At 46.3% G+C, this 20,438-nt stretch overlaps 1 protein-coding gene across 5 annotated transcripts in view; it reads left to right on the top strand.

Annotated features, from left to right (window-relative positions):
* The window catches only part of CORO2B (coronin 2B), a 141,173-nt gene that overhangs the window by 60,165 nt on the left and 60,570 nt on the right, over positions 1-20,438 (top strand). For 4 of the 5 annotated variants that reach the window (XM_057543721.1, XM_028162721.2, XM_007197804.2 and 1 more), the window contains exon 2: positions 9,396-9,596. In XM_057543721.1, coding sequence (XP_057399704.1) covers positions 9,396-9,596 — 201 coding nt within the window. Of the gene's footprint in view, positions 1-5,719; positions 5,811-9,395; positions 9,597-20,438 lie in introns of all 5 variants that reach the window. The other variant, XM_057543720.1, reaches the window with a different exon arrangement.

The raw sequence follows: 20,438 nt of genomic DNA, 5'->3' as shown, positions 1-20,438 counted from the left end.
CAGAGGAGGAAACTGAAGTGAAGAGTCCGTCAGTAATTACTGCCTGACCTGACACGCTTCTCAAGACCCCGGGCTGATTCCACTTCTGCTCCCTTCAGTTTGGGAACATGCGCTGTATCCCTCCCATGTGTCCAGCCCTGGGCTCTGGAAAGCAGGGCTGACTCAGAGTTGGAGGAGGACTAGTTGACCAGTGATCACTCGTGAACCCAGAATGTTGTGGGAGAATTCAGAGGAGATATTGATGATAGTATCTGTTGTTCGGCACACCTTTTGCAAAGCCCCGTCCCCAGTGTTCTCATGTCCCATCCTGATAGCGATTCCAAGGCGTAGGTGTGGCTGATACCCACATTTCACCAAAAAGGACACCAAGCCTGGAGAAAGAAGATGCCTTATCCCAGGTCACACAGGTAGTGACCCAAACAAGACTAAAAATGTCAGCCTTTCTCTGATAGCCCATGGACAGGGAGTGGCTCTCCCACAGATCCTGACGGGCTGCCCCATGACAACAAGTGTCCAGTATCCACCAGGGCAGATCCTGAGGCCTCCTGGGCTCCTCAGCTGACAGCTCTCCCCAAGGATGTAACCATGAGTTCCCCCCCGTCACCTGAGTCAGAGACGGGAACAAAACCTGCCCTCGTACATTTTTTTGTGTTCCGGTTACAGGACTGAGTTTTAGCCATCGTCATCTAGAAAGTGCACCCGCTGGCCACAATAAATCATTTTTAGGATTGGAGGACAGGATACAATTTGTCTCCACCTGGAGTGTACACAGAGATTATCTCAGAGGAGAAAAAAGCCTGCTTCCATTTCTTAAGAGGCTATAAGGGCCGTTCAGCTGCAAAACGAACACTTCCTCCTTCCGGGCCCTCCCCCTCTCAGAGGGAGACCTGGATGGCCCTGGGCCCAGGGAGAGGCCGCCAGGGAGCAGGCCCAGCAGCCACGCACATCTGGAGGCCAGAGCCTTTCCCTCCCTCTTCCTGACCCTCGGCCCAGCTCAGCCCCCTCCTTCTCCTGCCAGAGCTTGGCCCTCCCCACGTAAACACTTAATTGAGGTCAGAGTCTCTCCCTTACAGGAGAAGAGGGGAGGGTAGAACTAGTATGTGATGAGCACGCCCTCCCCACCCCACCTCCGTGCCAGACACCTTGCCAGGCATTTAGCATTTGGTCACTTCATTGCATCCAGTGAGCTGGATAACGTTATTCGAATTTTACGGGTAAAGAAACTGATGCTCAGAGAAGTTGAGTAGTCTAAAGTCACACAGCTAGCAAATAACAGCCAAGATAGAAACCTTTGGATTCTTTCTGACTCCTCCAAACCCTGCTTCCTATACAGTTTCTTTACACTTTTGTGTAGTGCCCTGTACTGTATGGAACAAGTAGGGAGGAGTAAGAGCTTGGGTGGAGAGGCTGAAAGAGGAGAGATGTGTTTTTATGTTGGAAAGAACAGTAAACTAAGAGTCAGAATTTCCTTTTTTTTTTTTTTTTTTTAGCCTTCTACCCAAATATCTCATTTAATTCTTATTACAACTTATTGGGCAGGTAACATAATTGTTTCCATCTTATAGCTACAGAAGCAGAGATTTAGATCAGTTTAGAAACTTGACCAGAGGGACTTTGCCATTAAGTGGTAGAACAAGGACCTGAGGCCACCCAAGTCTTTTTTTGTTTGGTTTGGTTTTTCAACATTATTTTATTTATTTATTATTTACTTTTTACTTTTTTATTTTTTAATTTTCATTTATTTATTTATTTAATACAGCAGGTTCTTGTTAGTTATCTATTTTATAAATATTAGTATATGTATGTCAATCCCAATCTCCCAATTCATCCACCCCTTCGCCCCCCGCCACTTTCCCCACTTGGTGTCCATACGTTTGTTCTCTACATCTGTGTCTCTATTTCTGCCTTGCAAACCAGTTCATCTGTACCATTTTTCTAGATTCCACATATATGAGTTAATATACGATATTTATTTTTCTCTTTCTGACTTACTTCACTCTGTGTGACAGTCTCTAGGTCTTTCTACATCTCTACAAATGACCCAATTTTGTTCTTTTTTATGGCTGAGTAATATTCCATTGTATATATGTACCGTATCTTCTTATCCATTCATCTGTCGATGGACATTTAGGTTGCTTCCATGACCTGGTTATTGTAAATAGTGCTACAGTGAACATTGGGCTGCATGTGTCTTTTTGAATTATGGTTTTCTCTGGATATATGCACAGTAGTGGGATTGCTGGGTCATATGGTAATTCTATTTTTAGTTTTTTAAGGAACCTCCATACTGTTCTCCATAGTGGCTGTGTCAGTTTACATTCCCACCAGCAGTACAAGAGGGTTCCCTTTTCTCCACACCCTCTCCAGCATTTGTTGTTTGTAGATTTTTTGATGATGCCCATTCTAACTGGTGTGAAGTGATACCTCATTGTAGTTTTGATTTGCATTTCTCTAATAATTAGTAATATTGAGCAGGTGTTCATGTGCTTCTTGGCCATCTGTATGTCTTCTTTAGAGAAATGTCTATTTAGGTCTTCTGCCCATTTTTGGATTGGGTTGTTTGTTTTTTTGATATTGAGCTGCATGAGCTGTTTGTATATTTTGGAGATTAATCCTTTGTTAGTTCCTTCATTTGCAGATATTTTCTCCCATTCTGAGGGTTGTCTTTTCATCTTTATAGTTTCCTTTGCTGTGCAAAAACTTTTAAGTTTCATTAGGTCCCATTTGTTTATTTTTGTTTTTATTTCCATTTCTCTAGGAGGTGGGTCAAAAAAGATCTTGCTGTGATTTATGTCAAAGAGTGTTCTTCCTATGTTTTCCTCTATGAGTTTTATAGTGTCTAGTCTTACATTTAGGTCTTTAATTTTGAGTTTGTTTTTGTGTATGGTGTTAGGGAGTGTTCTAATTTCATTCTTTTACATGTAGCTGTCCAGTTTTCCCAGCACCACTTATTGAAGAGACTGTCTTTTCTCCATTCTGTGCCCTTGCCTCCTTTGTCATAGATTAGTTGACCATATGTGCATGGGTTTATCTCTGGGCTTTCTATCCTGTTCCATTGATCTATATTTGTTTTTGTGCCGGTACCATATTGTCTTGATTACTGTAGCTTTGTAGTATAGTCTGAAGTCAGGGAGCCTGATTCCTCCAGCTCCATTTTTTTTCCCTCAAGGTTGCTTTGGCTATTCGGGGTCTTTTGTGTCTCCATACAAATTTTAAGATTTTTTTGTTCTAGTTCTGTAAAAAATGCCAGTGGTAATTTGATAGGGATTGCATTGAATCTGTAGATTGCTTTCACCTAAGTCTTTTTAAGAGTCAGAACGTCTTGACTGAGGTCTTGTCTCTGCCACTTTCACAGCTTGTGACTTTGGGCCAGTCTCTCAACCTCTCTGAGCCTCAAATTAGTCACATATGTACCAGGTATTTTCAATGGTATTGTAGTATCTGTCCAGCTCTGCCCATTGGACAGCTGCGGCTGGGGGAGAATGAGGTGATGTTGAGGTGGCAGCTGGGGAGCGTCATGGAATTGGTCGCCTTGCTGATACTGTGCTGTCAGTGGTAAGGGACTCATTAAGCCCCAGCCTGAAGGGTGTACTGAGTTCAAGAGGCCAGAGGAGATGAGGCTACATGACTGGAAGTACAAACACTACAAGGAAGGGCTTGGGCCCAGAAGCCCTAATGGGGTGAGAGTAAGGACCAGGCCCTCATCCTGTGGCCAGGGGTGGGGTATCAGCTCAAAACTCAAAACTTCAGTAAACTGAAGTCACAGCCCTGGGGTGAGGTTCACCCTGTCGCCTCCAAGGAACTGGGCAGTTGTGCCTGAACTTGGCCCTTGCCCTCCCACCATACCAAGAGATTATTCAACCAGTGTCACTGGGAGGCTCCTATAGACAGGAATCCAGCACCAGGCCTGGGGTAGAGGGCGGCTGTGCAGGGGCCAGAAGGAGTTGGATGATCGCCTAACTTACAATCTAGTAACGGGAGAGAGAATACATACGTACCTTGAAATAAGTGACTGTGCAGTAATCAGCAATGTGGGAAGGCCTACGGGGAGATGGCAATTGCCATGAGAGCCGTTGTCCTTCCTTGTCACAGCAACCCAGCTGGGGAGGCATTACAATCCCTGTTTTGCAGAGAAGAAATGCCACGGGCCAGGGTGTCCAGTTTGTTGCTCTCGGACCCTAGCACTCCTCTCGTTGCAACACAATGTTTTTAATAAAGTAGAGGAACTCTATTATTTGGGGGCTGGAAGGCCATCTAGTCTCATCTGTTGTTCCACGCTGCCCTTAACCCAGAGATCATCCACCTCAATCTTGAACCCTTCCAGGGATGGAAAGCTCATTACCTATCATGATAACTTCCTTTTCCATCTCAGGCAGCTCTAACCATTAAGAAAGTCCTTCCTTTTAGGGAGCTCAAATGTGTCTCAATCGTGTGCTGATTGCTCCTGTAAGGTTCATAGAGAGTGTCCTACCCTCACTAGAACTAGCAGGGAGGAATCCACCAGGATCTGGGCTGAGCTTGAGGGCAAGGGGCAAAGGGCCAGATTTTCAGGTGACCTCTTGGCTGCCACACTGATTTCCCTGTGAGGTCTGGGTGGCTCTTTCAGTCCCAGCCTCAACATGGCCTCCTCCCTCTGCAGAATAGGGAGGAGGCTTTTCTGTTCCCTGCCTGCACACCCGTGCATCTGACCTCAGAATGAAGTCAGCCCCTTGGTAAGCACAGGAGGAAAGGTCAGAACTCTGTGGCCTCCAGATGCTCCACTTTGGCCCACAGTGTGTGCCGGTTCCTGATCTGGTCTCCCAGGTCCTCCAGCTGTCTGTCCACCACCCTCCAGAGCAAATACGCGGCACTGGCCAGCTGTCCCCCTCACTGCCGCCACCCAGGCCAGGTACATGTTCCCAAGTTCCCTCTGTCCCCTCCTCCCTATCCTCACCCCGCCCAAGCCAGGGATTACTAACAGGGGCATCTTTAATGTGAATAGAATCAAGTCTTTACATCTGACTCCTAAAGTTTATAGGGAATCCAGGAATGACTTTGAAGAGACCACAAAGCAACATGAGACAAATCGCTAGAACATTTTCTTTTTTTATTTTATTTTTGGCTGCGTTGGGTCTTCGTTGCTGCACGCGGGCTTTCTCTAGTTGCAGCAAGCTGGGGCTACTCTTCGTTGCGGTGCGCAGGCTTCTCATTGCAGTGGCTTCTCTTGTTGCGGAGCACGGGCTCTAGGCGCGCGGTCTTCAGTAGTTGTGGCGCGTGGGCTCAGTAGTTGTGACTCACGGACTCTAGAGCGCAGGCTCAGTAGTTGTGGCACACGGGCTTAGCTGCTCCACGGCATGTGGGATCTTCCCAGACCAGGGCTCCAACCCATGCCCCCTGCACTGGCAGGCAGATTCTTAACCACTGCGCCACCAGGGAAGCCCCTAGAACATTTTCTAAGACAACTGATTTGATGTCTTTAAGAAGTCAGTGTCACTAAAAAAAAAAAAAGTGATGGGAGTGCTCTAGATTTAAAGGAGTCCAAAGAGAGATCCCAACCAAATGAAATACATGGGAGCAGCACAGCTCCCAGTCCTGGTTCAAAATAGGGAACAGCTGTAAAAGGCATTTTGAAGAATTTTGAATATTGGCTGGGTATTAGACGGTATTGAAGAATTGTTGTTAATTTTCTTAGAGGGAGTAAGAGTGATGTGCTCATGTAGGAAATCGTCCTCCTTTGTAGGAAATGTGTGCCGACATAATAAATGGGCAGGCGTCATCACGTTGGCAGCTTCCTTTCAAACGATTCCACAAAACTAAAAAATCCTAAAGAGGTAGGTACATAAAGGAACGTGGCAACATGTTAATGATGATGAACCCAGGTGGTGGGTGATTATTGTACCATGCTCTCAACTATTTTTGCATTTTGAAATATTTTATAATAAGAAGTTGGAGAAAACATAATATGGTCTGCAGAGTCAGAACAGGTTCCAGTGAATCCTGTGCTTACTCACTGTCTGAACTTGGGCTGGGTCTGTTTCCCACCCTGTGCAACAAGGACAGTCATAGTTCCCACCTCGCAGGGGATCGTGCACAGTGCCCGGTGCTCTCTCAGTGTCCCGTGCTGGCAGATGGCCCCTCCTCCGTGAAGCCCACCCTGACGCCCCCCTTCCCTGACCTCTCACTACTGTAAACTTGTCAAGCATCCATTTCATCTCCTCCGTTGGCTTGTAAGATATTTGAAAGTGGAGTCCGTGTCTGATGCTTTCCAGACACCTCTCAGTAGACTGGGCCCACAGGAGCAGCAGTGATATCTTATCTTGAATGAGACCTTGTACCTGCATATCTCATTTTGACTCTTTTTTTTTTTTAAATTAATTAATTTATTTATGGCTGTGTTGGGTCTTCGTTTCTGTGCAAGGGCCTTCTCTAGTTGTGGCGAGCAGGGGCCACTCTGCATCGCGGTGCGCGGGCCTCTCACTATCGCGGCCTCTCTTGTTGCGGAGCACAGGCTCCAGACGCGCAGGCTCAGTAGTTGTGGCGCACGGGCTTAGTTGCTCCGCGGCATGTGGGATCTTCCCAGACCAGGGCTCCAACCCATGCCCCCTGCACTGGCAGGCAGACTCTCAACCACTGCGCCACCGGGGAAGCCCCTCATTTTGACTCTTAAAGTAACCAGATAAAGTCAGGAATTATGGGTCCATTTTAGAACATCTCAGGGAGGCAAAGTGTCTTTCCAAGGCTGGTAGGAGTTAGAATGGGGAGTGAAAACCCAGGACTGCAGACTCCCGGTCCAGCACTCTGCCAGGCATGCTCACTGTGGCTTCGTGAGGGGTGAAGGTGCAGGCCCAGTGATAAGGGCCCCCTGGCCTCCTTCCCCCAGCCCTTCCAAAGGTCCAGCGGAGAGGTCAGCCCCAGCCTACCAGCCAATGGGGAGAGGCCAGCGCCGGGCTTGCTGAGAGATGCTCTCTGTTTTTCCTAGGATGCAGGCTGGGGCTGATCCCCACAGAGTTCTCTCTGCTGGACCTTTGGGAGGGCAGTCAGATTCAAGTCAGGCCCTGAAGGCTAAGGTTGGTCTGGACAGAGAAGAGAGCGAAGGCATTCCAGGCCAGAACTGCACCAACAAGGAACAAGAGGTTGGAAAGAGCAGGCTCACCACCTCCTTTCTCTTCAGTGGCAACTGTGGCATCTAGAATGTTCTACCTGAAAGAGACAGAGTGATCAGACAGATCACCCATATCAGACAGGATTTCTGCCGGCGCCATGTACCACCCAGACTATATTTTTCATGCTGTATTTTTGTTTGAATTAATTCATTATTTTTAAACTTAGCTTTCTTAGCACTGATACCTGTGAAATCATGGACTTGGCATGCAAGTTATATTTTTTCTAATGCAAATTAAAAATAAATATGTAACTACTAAAATTTAAAACTTCATCTCTGTACCGTGTAAAGGAACCATGAGTGACCACCTGGGACCACACTCGGGGCATCACTGATGTAATCCTGATGAGGAATCGGTCAGAAGAGGACTGTCTGAGGTCACACAGCCAGAAATGACCAACCAGGCTCCTGTCCAGTGCACTTGCCTCTCCAGCTGGACTTTGTTCTGAACAGTCTTGGGCAGAACTCGCCAGAGAGGGGAGAAGGCAGGAGGGAAAGGGGTACAGTGTGGGCAGAGGCTGGGAGGTGGGGAGGAGTGGAGAGTAGGGCGGCTGGCCCTGCGGTGTGGAGAGTGGCCTGGGGGAGTGGAGAAGGCGGGTGGAGGCCCAGAGAGCTGGCCGGAAGAGGGCTTGCCTGAAGAATCCCTGGGATTCTCCTCATTGGATCTGAACTTCTTCCTTCAATAAAGAGGCCTTTGTGGCTGAGCTCCTGGCTGTATTGAAATCAGATGCAAAGTTTTGTTTTCAGTCAAATTCCCAGGGTTGGTTTCCTGATTCTGTGGTGGTATTTCCTTTTGTTTTCCTCCCCTTGGAAATTTCATCTGAAGAAATTTCTGTCCTGAGATGGGGTGGGAGACTCAAGGCATATCAGGAGATTTGGCAGGAAGGGGAGAGGATGGATAATGGCGAAGTCGGGCCAGAAGGATGTTCATTTAATAAAGCGCTTACTGAGCTCCTACTGAATGCCAGGCCCCGGCTGGGAACTTGCCATTGCTCATTGAGCTTGGATGCGTGTCTGCCAGGAGAGCACCTACTTGGGCTCCATCTGCCATGGCGCCCATTTGTAGGGCTTCCCCATAGGAGGTGCCATCCTACAGCAAAGCTGAACTCCACGGTGGGCTGCCCATCCTGTCCTCCACACACCCACACATGCACTTCTGTGTATCTGTGTTCTCCACTGTGCACAGCACGGGACACTCATGCAGCAGGGGCCAGTTGGTCAGTCGGTTGGACCCTGTGTCATGGTTGGTGGGTGGTGAGGGGTAGGGAGGGGTACCATTCCATTCTCTAGAACAGGGGCTGTCAAACTTTGGTGTATTTCTGTCTCACTGGGGCAGGGAAGCTGGATTAAAATGCCTCTTTCTGGGCCCCATTCCCAAAATATTGGATTTAGTAGGTCTGGATTGGGACCCAGGAATTAACATTTCTAACAAATGATGTGGGAGGCTGAGAAACCTCCCCCATCCCGGATGATTTTGATACAGGTGACCTGTGGGCCACACACTGAGAAACCTTGCTCCAAAGGGTAATCTGGCATAAGAAAGAGTCTCAGATTTCCAATCAGGAGACTTGTGTTCATGACCCTACTCATTAGCTGTGTGGCCTTGGACAAGTCACTTTACCTCTCTGGGCCTGGTGGTGATGATGATGATGATGATGCTTATAATGATGATGGTGATGATGTATAGGACTAAGAGATTTCTGAGGGTGCACTTGTGGGTTAGAAGCCCTAGAGAGAATCAGAGGAGCGTATGATAATGGGTGGTCATTTGCCTTGCTGCACGGAAAGGGGCTGTCTTCCTCCCCGGCCCCTCATCATTAGAAGTGTTCTCTCTCTTTGTGAACACCCAGCCTCCTCTGTCTGCACGTCCCATACGAAATTAAGCACGGTTTCTGACACGCAAGAGGCAGCCCAGACATGTTATTGGATGGATGGTCTGCTCTATCACGTGGCACGTCCCTTGAGAGTGAAAGGATCCTCCATCCTTTCTGGAAGGTGGTGTGGGCGTGTATACTGAAAGCAGGAAGCGTGTGGATGCCCTCATGCCAGTCTTTGCTCTTGCGGGACTTTATTGAAAGAGTAAGTCCTCCAGCACAGGGCCGGGCACCCAATTCTTGGAGGTTCCTTCCCCTCTCCCCACATCCTGAGGGCAGATACTGGGCCTTCCTCACCTCCTGCATCCCTGAGACCTCCCGCACGTGCCCTTCGGGAAGCAGTCCCCGGCTTGACCCTTGTCTCTTCTGGCCCCTCACAGATGTCCTGGCGTCCGCAATACCGCAGCTCCAAGTTCCGGAACGTCTACGGGAAGGTGGCCAACCGGGAGCACTGCTTCGACGGGATCCCCATCACCAAGAATGTGCATGATAACCATTTTTGCGCCGTCAATGCCCGCTTCCTGGCCATCGTCACTGAGAGCGCGGGAGGTGGCTCCTTCCTCGTCATCCCCCTGGAACAGGTAGGCACCCGTACCTCCGTAGGCCTGATTGCAGCCCCAGGGTGGAGAGAAGCCCTGCTTGGTCACTGTTGGGCCTGTTGCCCCTGTTTCTCTCTGGCCCCCACCTTTTACTTTCTCATCGTGTGTCCAGTGTCTGTGCCTTCCCCAAGGCTTTCCCCAAGAGTCACCAGAGCAAGTGTAGGTGGGGGACCTGCGGAATATCCAAGGAGAGAACAAGTACATCCAGGAGACCTGAGATCTGTTCCCAGAACTTCCCCAACTTGGACAAGTCACTTGCTTTGGGGTACATGGGGTTCCCATTAACCCCAAGGGATTGGATCATCTGATCTCCAAGGCCAGACCCAGCTCTACAATTCTGCGTCCTGGGTGTCCCTTTGGTTTGGAGCTGGAGGGGATAAAGACCCAGCATAGTCACACTGGGTGTCTGCAAAAATGACACACTCATTAAAAACAACATTTCAAACTCTTCATTGAGGGACTAGAAATAATTTACCTTCTCCCTCATCCCCCACCTCCTCTCTAAAAGCTTCTTCCCTTCTGTGGCTGCCTTCGAGAATATAGCAAATTAAATGTGCAGAGCCTAGATCATGAAAATTTGAAGCTTTGCCATTCAGGCAGAGTCCCCGGAGGCCCGTGGGAGGTCACATGCCTCAAGGAAAGTGCTCGCTGTCAGTCCCGCTTGTTTATGGCTGAGCTCTCCCTCCCCGGCCTGACTCATCACTCCCACCCTCCACCAAACACTCGGGGAGAGGAGGAGGTACATGCCCAAGGAAGCCTCGAAACCCTCCGTCAGCTGCTGGTGGAGGATGGATTTTTCCAGTCTCACCTGCCCACAGTGGGGGAGCACAGTTTTGGGAAAGCCTTAGGCCAGATCCTCCCTTCCACTAAAGGGGGCAGCTGCGGTGACAGGGACTCAGAGCCTGATGCACAGAGAGGTCGGAGGAGCTGTGGACTTGGGAGCAGGAAGTCTAGGTTCTATTTGGGCTCTGCCACTCACTGGGAGCATGACCTCGGGCGTGTCACTTAACCCCTCTGCACCTTATTTTCTGTAATGGTAAAGTGGGCATCTTAAATCCCCTTCCACCTACATAGCGATGTTGGCATCAAGGAGGATAATGGACAGAAAGCTCTCCAAGAACCAAACTACATGGTAAAGATGTTTTGGTGCTTTCTTGGAGTGTCATCAGCTCTGCTTGTCAACTTTGCAGATGCCCACAACAGCTCTATCTCATTGGGAAGGATTCTGAAATGTAGCTTGCCTCCCCTCCTGAACCAGGTGGGCTCAGATGTCTGTCCACTTGGGAACCAGCTTAGCTCCAGCTGCAGCAGGCAGGCCTACAGGTCCCCAGCAATGCATGGGCTGGTTCTTACTGGGGCTCAAGCCCATTGCCGGCACCCTGCCATGCTCCACTACATGGATTACAAAGGTCAACAGTCAATGCCTCACACCATAACAAAAATTAATTCCAGATGGATTGAAGATCTAAATATTAAGAAATAAAAAGAAAAGCTGCAAGTGTATTAGAGGGAAATGGAGAGTATTTTTAAAATGATGCAACAAGGAAAGGCTTCCTAAGCCAGATGAGAATCCATAAAACCATAAAGGAAATGATTAATAGATTAGAATAAATTTAGAATAAAAGTTTTAAAGGCAGTTTTTGTACTCTAGTGAGACATGTAAGCAAAATTAAAAGGCAAGCCACATAATTGAGGCAAGCCAATATTTGCAATATATGACAGACAAAAGAAGCTTGTCCAGAATATATAAAGATTTAAGAAAAATCAATAAGAAAAAGGACCCAATAGAAAATGGGCAAGAGATATGAATAAGCAATTCATAGAAGACAAAATATAACTTTTAGCCTACTAAGTAGAAAAAGATTTAAAAGAATCATAATCTTTGGTTTTGCCAAAGATGTTAGAGGACAGGCACTCACATACACTCTCAGGACATTTGGTATATTTACATCTTACTCTTGGTGAGGTGTAAATGGAGGTAACCTGTCAATATCTATTAACATTTAAAGATGCATGTCCATTGACCCAGCAATTCCACTTCTAGGAATCCATTCCAGAAATATTCTCAAGTATATATTTTTTAAAGTCTGCAGCATTTTTGTACTCAACATTTTTAACAAACATCAATTTTTTATTGTTTCCTACCTACAGAAATAAAATTTCTCTCTCAAATTGCTTAAAGTTTCTAAACTCCTCTCAGTTTCTGTAATGGCACCAAAGAGTTTCATACCATCCGTAGCACTGCTCTAGAATATGATCAGCTTTTGTAACCACTTCATAGACATCAGGAAAAAAAGGACTCTTTACAGAGCGTAAGTCTTGCTCTCTATGGAAACATATGTATCTGTACACATACATATATATTCAACGTGCACATAGCCTTTCAACTTTACTTGTTCACATCCTGTGATACGTTTTGTTTAATTTGATTAATAATGGACTAATAGTGATGGCTCACCCTTCCAGTTGGTTTCTGTTGTTTTCTCTCATTCCAGGAAGTTTTCACTTTACGTAGGTACTCGATGATTTGTGCGGCACTTTTATAGTAGTGAAAATTGGAAGCAACCCATTTCAATAAGGAAATGGATGAACAAATTAGGGGCCATCCACAGAAAGGGGTGCTATGCAGTCGCCAAAGGTGATGGTGTAGAGTAGTTGTTCTCAAGTGTTCAGCCTCAGAATCACTTTACGCTCTTAAACATTTTTGAGAACCCCAAAGAGCTTTTGCTTATATGGCTGTATCTATTAATATTTAGCATATTCAAAATAAAAATGAAGGAATTTCAGGGAATTCCCTGGCAGTCCAGTGGTTAGGATTCTGCACTTTCACTGCCAAGGGCCCGTATTCAATCTCTGGTTGGGGAAATAAGATCCCACAAGCCGCAAAAAAAAAAAAAAAAAAAAAGGAATTTCAAAAATATGCATTTGTTAATTCACCTAACAATAAACCCATTTTACGTACTCCCGAAAAACATATTTTTATGAAAAATAATTATATTTTCTAAAAAAGATTAATGAGAAGAATGACATTTGCAAATCTCTTTAAATTAGTCTGGCTTAGTAAAAGATGGCTGGATTTGCATATCTGCTTCTACATTCAGCCTGTTGCAATATCACACATCATACAGCCTCTGGAAAACTCCACTGTACAGTCCTGAGAGAATGAGTGAAAAGGCCAATAATGTCTTGTATTATTATGAAAATAGTTTTAACCCAACGGACTCCCTGAAAAAGTCTTGGGGATCTCCAAGGGTTCCCAGACAATACTTTTAGAACCACTGATGCAGGGGAATATTTAACGAGAGAAAAATTTATCACCCACTGTTAACTGAGGGAAAAAAAAGGTAAAATCTGATTAATCCCGTTGAAAAATATCTATCTAGCCATCCACCTATTTGGAAAAGACACCTAATGTTGTTTTTTTTTTTTTGGCTGTGTTGGGTCTTGGTTGCTGCACCCAGGCTTTCTCTAGTTGTGGCGAGCGGGGGCTACACTTTGTTGCGGTGTGCGAGCTTCTCATTGCAGTTGCTTGTCCTGTTGCAGAGCATGGGCTCTAGGTGCACGGGCTTCAGTAGTTGCAGCACACGGGCTCAGTAGTTGTGGCACACGGGCCCAGTTGCTCCGCAACATGTGCGATCTTCCCAGACCAGGTATCGAACCCGTGACCCCTGCATTGGCAGGCGGATTCTTTTTTTTTTTTTTTAATGCTTATTTTTTTTATTTATTTATTTTTAAAAACATCTTTATTGGAGTATAATTGCTTTACAATGGTGTGTTAGTTTCAGCTTTATAACAAAGTGAATCAGTTATACATATACATATGACCCCATATCTCTTCCCTCTTGCATCTCCCTCCCTATCCCACCACTCTAGGTGGTCACAAAGCACCGAGCTGATCTCCCTGTGCTATGCGGCTGCTTCCCACTAGCTATCTATTTTACGTTTGATAGTGTATATATGTCCATGCCACTCTCTCACTTTGTCCCAGCTTACCTTTCCCCCTCCCCGTATCCTCAAGTCCATTCTCTAGTAGGTCTGTGTCTTTATTCTCATCTTGCCCCTAGGTTCTTCATTTTTTTTTTCTAGATTCCATATATATGTGTTAGCATACAGTGTTTGTTTTTCTCTTTCTGACTTACTTCACTCTGTATGACAGACTCTAGATCCATCCACCTCACTACAAATAACTCCATTTCGTTTCTTTTTATGGCTGAGTAATATTCCATTGTATATATGTGCCACATCTTCTTTATCCATTCATCTGTCGATGGACACTTAGATTGCTTCCATGTCCTGGCTATCGTAAATAGAGCTGCAATGAACATTGTGGTACATGACTCTTTTTGAATTATGGTTTTCTCAGGGTATATGCCCAGTAGTGGGATTGCTGGGTCGTATGGTAGTTCTATTTTTAGTTTTTTAAGGAACCTCCATACTGTTCTCCATAGTGGCTGTATCCATTTACATTCCCACCAACAGTGCAAGAGAGTTCCCTTTTCTCCACACCCTCTCCAGCATTTATTGTTTGTAGATTTTTGGATGATGGCCATTCTGACCGGTGTGAGATGATATCTCATTATAGTTTTGATTTGCATTTCTCTAATGATTAATGATGTTGAGCATTCTTTCATGTGTTTGTTGGCAATCTGTATATCTTCTTTGGAGAAATGTCTATTTAGGTCTTCTGCCCATTTTTGGATTGGGTTGTTTGTTTTTTTGATATTGAGCTGCATGAGCTGCTTGTAAATTTTGGAGATTAATCCTTTGTCAGTTGCTTCATTTGCAAATATTTTCTCCCATTCTGAGGGTTGTCTTTTCGTCTTGTTTATGGTTTCCTTTGCTGTGCAAAAGCTTTTAAGTTTCATTAGGTCCCGTTTGTTTATTTTTGTTTTTATTTCCATTTCCCTAGGAGGTGGGTCAAAAAGGATCTTGCTGTGATTTATGTCATAGAGTGTTCTGCCTATGTTTTCCTCTAAGAGTTTGATAGTGTCTGGCCTTACATTTAGGTCTTTAATCCATTATGAGTTTATTTTTGTGTATGGTGTTAAAGAGTGTTCTAATTTCATTCTTTTACATGTAGCTGTCCAGTTTTCCTAACACCGCTTATTGAAGAGACTGTCTTTTCTCCACTGTATATTCTTGCCTCCTTTATCAAAGATAAGGTGACCATATGTGCGTGGGATTATCTCTGGGCTTTCTATCCTGTTCCATTGATCTATATTTCTGTTTTTGTGCCAGTACCATACTGTCTTGATTACTGTAGCTTTATAGTATAGTCTGAAGTCAGGAAGCCTGATTCCTCCAGCTCCGTTTTTCTTTCTCAAGATTGCTTTGGCTATTCGGAGTCTTTTGTGTTTCCATACAAATTGTGAAATTTTTTTGTTCTAGTTCTGTGAAAAATGCCAGTGATAGTTTGATAGGGATTGCACTGAATCTGTAGATTGCTTTGGGTAGTATAGTCATTTTCACAATGTTGATTCTTCCAATCCAAGAACATGGTATATCTCTCCATCTATTTGTATCATCTTTAATTTCTTTCATCAGTGTCCTATAATTTTCTGCATACAGGTCTTTTGTCTCCTTAGGTAGGTTTATTCCTAGATATTTTATTCTTTTTGTTGCAATGGTAAATGGGAGTGTTTTCTTAATTTCACTTTCAGATTTTTCACCATTAGTGTATAGGAATGCAAGAGATTTCTGTGCATTAATTTTGTATCCTGCTACTTTACCAAATTCATTGATTAGTTCTAGTAGTTTTCTGATAGCATCTTTAGGATTCTCTATGTATAGTATCATATCATCTGCAAACAGTGACAGCTTTACTTCTTCTTTTCCGGTTTGGATTCCTTTTATTTCTTTTTCTTCTCTGATTTCTGTGGCTAAAACTTCCAAAACTATGTTGAATAATAGTGGTGAGATTGGGCAACCTTGTCTTGTTCCTGATATTAGTGGAAATGGTTTCAGTTTTTCACCATTGAGGATGATGTTTGCTGTGGGTTTGTCATATATGGCCTTTATTATGTTGAGGTAAGTTCCCTCTATGCCTACTTTCTGGAGGGTTCTTAGCATAAATGGGTGTTGAATTTTGTCAAAAGCTTTTTCTACATCTATTGAGATGATCATATGGTTTTTCTCCTTCAATTTGTTAATATGGTGTATCACGTTGATTGATTTGCGTATATTGAAGAATCCTTGCATTCCTGGGATAAACCCCACTTGATCATGGTGTATGATCCTTTTAATGTGCTGTTGGATTCTGTTTGCTAGTATTTTGTTGAGGATTTTTGCATCTATGTTCATCAGTGATATTGGCCTGTAGTTTTCTTTGTTTGTGACATCTTTGTCTGGTTTTGGTATCAGGGTGATGGTGGCCTCGTAGAATGAGTTTGGGAGTGTTCCTCCCTCTGCTATATTTTGGAAGAGTTTGAGAAGGATAGGTGTTAGCTCTTCTCTAAATGTTTGATAGAATTCGGCAGGTGGATTCTTAACCACTGCGCCACCAGGGAAGTCCCACACTTAACGTTAAAAGTGGTTATCTCTGAGTATTGGGATCATGAGTGTGCTTTCATTTTCTTCTTTTTCCTTAACTATATTATCTAAATTTTTTTTAGATGAACACTTAATGTTTTATACTTTAGGAAAAAAAAAGAAAGAAAAGCAATTTGTTGACATGAAGAGGGAACCTGTGAGGTTTCAGAGAACAAATAACCCAGAGTAGGAGCTCAGCACTCATTTGATGTATGTGACAAATGTTTTCTTCCAGAGGAACACGTGCTTCTGAGCTGGCTGGAGAAAATGCTAGCAAGATACAAGTACCCAGAGTGAGGGTGAAGGGCTGGAGGGTAGGGGCAAGGCAGCTCCTGGATCTGAACAGTTCCTTTAGTCTGAGGCAGGACCCTGATGTCTGAGACTCTGCGGAACAGGGAGCAGCCCAGAGAGGGGCTGCTTAAGAATCAGGCCGACTCTTGCCTTCCCCTGCTGCCTGGGCCAAGGCTGTCAGTCTCCTGCCCCCTGTGGTCAGGGCTGAGCACACTGCTGTGGGCCGGCTGGTCTTGGGGATAGAGGGGGGGCAGCAACAAACAGCAATAACAATAATGCCAAGTTCAGGACCCTCATTGTCTGTCAGCAGGAGACATGAGCTGTTCCACGTTGGTCGGTTTTCTAGGAAGAAGGTTATATTATTTTAGCTCCAGTTTTTTTCTCCCTCCGTTTAGATAGAAATCTCTCTAAAAACAGTTTCCTGTATTATTCAACACAAACACAGGAAAGATTTTGGCCGTATCTTGGTGAGTCCTAATCATTGCTTAGAGCGTTACTCGTGAGCTGTGAACTCACGGTGGCACACTTTTGTCCCTGCACTGCTTGGGTCCAGACACTTTTCCTGAGCAACCAGAAGGCCACAGGACACTGTCTGCTTTTGTAGTTCTTTTCTGAATTTTTGGCCGTCTACTGTCAAATGTCCTTCCCATTCCTTTCTTGCTTCTCTGAGAGGTTTGGGGCAGAGGAGAATAGCAAGCCTGGCACCCCCAAATCCCTGCCCTGAGGCCGAGCCCGAGGCTGACTCTTCCAAGAGCTTTTCTTCCTTTGTTCAGTTTCTCTTAAAGCCAGCTTGCCTGAGACTTCAATATTTGTGATTAAAAACTTTTCCCCAGGGTAGGAATCATGCCCACAACACCTACAAGCAATGATGATGCCTTGCCTTTGTACAGCACTCCAGTCCAAGAAACTCTGTCTTCATCAATCCTCTTGGGGGGTTTGGTAGAGCCATCCCCATGTTACAACTGGGGAAACAGGCTGCAGAGCCGGACCAGAAACCAGCTCACTTATTTCTGAACCCGCGACTCTTTCCACTGCCTGTGACGCTGGGGGATGGATAAGTTCGGGCCAGGCCGGCAGATCTCGAAGGACTGGATTTGTCTTTCCTGGGGCTCTTGTTCAGGCTGCTGTTGCGAAGTCCAGAGCCGGTTTTTTCCCTAGTTAACGTTCAGCCGCCAGCTCTCTCCTCTCTGGAGTGGAATGTTAAGCTGCAGATGGGGGAGCAATCAGCACCCTGATTGCCTGGCACAGCTGGAGGGGCCTTATGAATATTCCAGAGACCAGGCACGGTGCCCAGAGGCCTGATTAACCACTTGGGCCTCCCCAGGTACACGGCCCCTTTCCTGCTGCACTCCGTCAGGGCCGCCTGCCTGCCCCGTCCACATCCAGGCCGCAAGAAGGCCGAAGCTGGAAGCCGAGCCTGGCATGCCTAAGCTTTAGCCAGCTACCTACTACCTCCCTGGCACCTGGGAGAAAGGAAAGAAACCTGGCATGGACATCAGGCGTCTGGGTTTTCCCCGTAACCCAGCAGTCCTCAGCCCTGGTTGTCTACTAGAATCACCTGGGGAGCTTTTGAGGGTCTAACATACCAGCTCTTTTTGAATCTTACCTCAAGTCCCATGATGAAAGTAGTTATTCTTCCCATTTTATAGATGACAAAACAGAGCCTTGGAGAAGTCAAGTGACTCCTTGGAGACTGTACAGCACCCAAGTGGCAGAATTTAAGGCCAGGGCTCCCCCAGCCACATGCCAGACCACTTTACAGAGGGTTAGGGAGAGGCGTGTCTCCAGATGTACCTTGTATTATTATTACTGTCGTTTGAATGTCTCCACATGTCCAAGGATTTCCTTGAACATTAATTCAGCCAGTACTTTATGAGCGCCTGTGATGTGCTGATGCCTCATGTGTCCATCTTTTCTGGAAGCCATCAGAGCAGATATTTCCTAGACAGTGGGGAAGCTTCCTCTCTGAAGGACGGAAGCAACAATTTTAGTCAGCAAGGAGAGGTGAGGGAAGGCGTCCTGGAACAGGGGACCACACAAGAGAGCGTTACTCCTTCAGTCATGGGGCGTGCACTCGGCACCCAGCCCCGTGCCAGACACTGGGGACCCAAGTAGCATCAGACCTTGTCTCTGAAATGTGCAGGGGGCATCCCATTGGTGGGCCAGGCAGGTGGGAGTTCCCTATAGGGTCCTGCCCATATCTTGTTCAAGGAACCAACTCCATGGTGCGTGGAGGGAGCTATGGAATAGGTCCATCTTAACTGCTTCCTGCCAGCAGTTCAAAATGATGGGCATTATTGCATTCTCCAGAAACTGGAGTCCCTGGTTAATTTACGTTCAGATTTAGCTTCATATAATGCAAATAACCCAATTCTGGGATTGGGATGCTGGACTTGGTCTCCAGAGAGGGGTCACTCCTCCTCCCTGTGTAAGCCTTATGGCCTCCACTTTCCCCCTTCATGTCTGTTTAGTCTCAACAACCTGGTGGTGGAACATTTACCCCTGGGTCTTGGGGCTGGGATGCTGTATTGTCCTCTCCCAACCCAATCAATGTGGCCTCCTCTTGCTTCTTCCCCTGTCTGTGGTATTCAAGGGTAGAGGCCTAACCAGGGCTGAGCAGTTGCTCCTGGTCTCCCCAGCCCTGCAGGGGTGGGTGGTGGAGCTGGGCTGCAGCAGAAATGGTAGCAAAATTCCACCAGGCATCTCAGTGAGGAGAGCAGAGCCCTGGAGCAGGAGAGCAGCACAGGACGGGGCTAAGAGATCAGGCTCTAAAAGCAAACAGACCTTGCTGGAATCTCTGCCTTGCCACATAGTTACTGTGTGACCTTAGGTGAGTCACTTAACCTTCCTGTGCCCTAGTTTTCCTATCTGCAAAATGATGGGGTTGGACCACATGATCTCTAGAGTTCAATTTAGCTCTCACAATTCTGTTCCCTTCTGACATCATCTTATGCAAATAGGTCCTCATTTGTGTGCTGGTAGGCACTGTGGAGAATATAAGAATGGCTGCTTCTCATCCCTCAAGGCCCAACTCAGATGAGGCCAGCTCCATGAAGCTTTCCCCATCCCAATACCCATCGGAGGCATTTTGTGTCTATCGCTTAGAGTGCTGTCTACATGCTTACTTCTTTTCTAGATGGTTAGTCCATCCATCTGTCCATCCACCCACCCACTCATCCATCCATCTATCCAGCTATCCATCCACTCACCTATCCATCCATCTACCCACGCACCCACCCATCCATCCACCCACCGACCCACTCACTCACACATCCATCTTATAAATGTTTATTGAGTACCTGCTCTTTCAATCGCAGTTCTAGAATTGGGGATGCCACAGTAAATAAGACCAGTCTCCATCTGCATGGAGCTTGCAGTCCAGTTAGCTGCCTTGATTAGACTGAGAGCCCCTGAGAGTGGGGACATGTCTGATTTGTACAGGGCCTGCACACAGTAGGTGCTTAGCAACTGGGCACTGGGCTGACCTGAGGCCAGGTCCCAGAGGCACTGTGCCACATCTCCCCAGCCAGGGTTTTCTCTTTGCTGGTCCTGGGAGCCCCTCCCCTCCAGGCTCCAGGGACAATGTGGTGCCCTACAGGGGCTTCCCGGACTGAAGGGGGGCTGCATCCTCCCCTTAAAGCCCTTAGAACAGTACTGCCCTACCTAGCTGCTCTGGAACGAACCCGGATGTTGGCAGACCTGTTAGCTCCGTGACTCACAGTACGTTTGAGGCCTAATGTTAAAAGGACGAGGGGAAAAGTGCCTAGCTCAGTGCTGAAGACTGTAATCAAACCAGACTTCTTTGCTCATCCAGAGCCTTGGCTTCCATTCTGGATTTCTGTAACACTCCCTCCCCATCACTCCCCACAGTCAGCACTGGGCCTCTCAATCCTCTCTCCCATAAAAAAGTCCCAAATCGTCATCCCTGCTCTCCTCTGCAGAGAGGTCGCCCCTCTCCCAAGGAATTCAGAGAGCCTTTTCCAAATCCATCTTTCAGATCTTCCC

Source organism: Balaenoptera acutorostrata, chromosome 3 (assembly GCF_949987535.1).
Source record: "Balaenoptera acutorostrata chromosome 3, mBalAcu1.1, whole genome shotgun sequence".
NCBI lineage: Eukaryota > Metazoa > Chordata > Mammalia > Artiodactyla > Balaenopteridae > Balaenoptera > Balaenoptera acutorostrata.
This window is presented reverse-complemented; position numbering and strand designations above follow the sequence as displayed.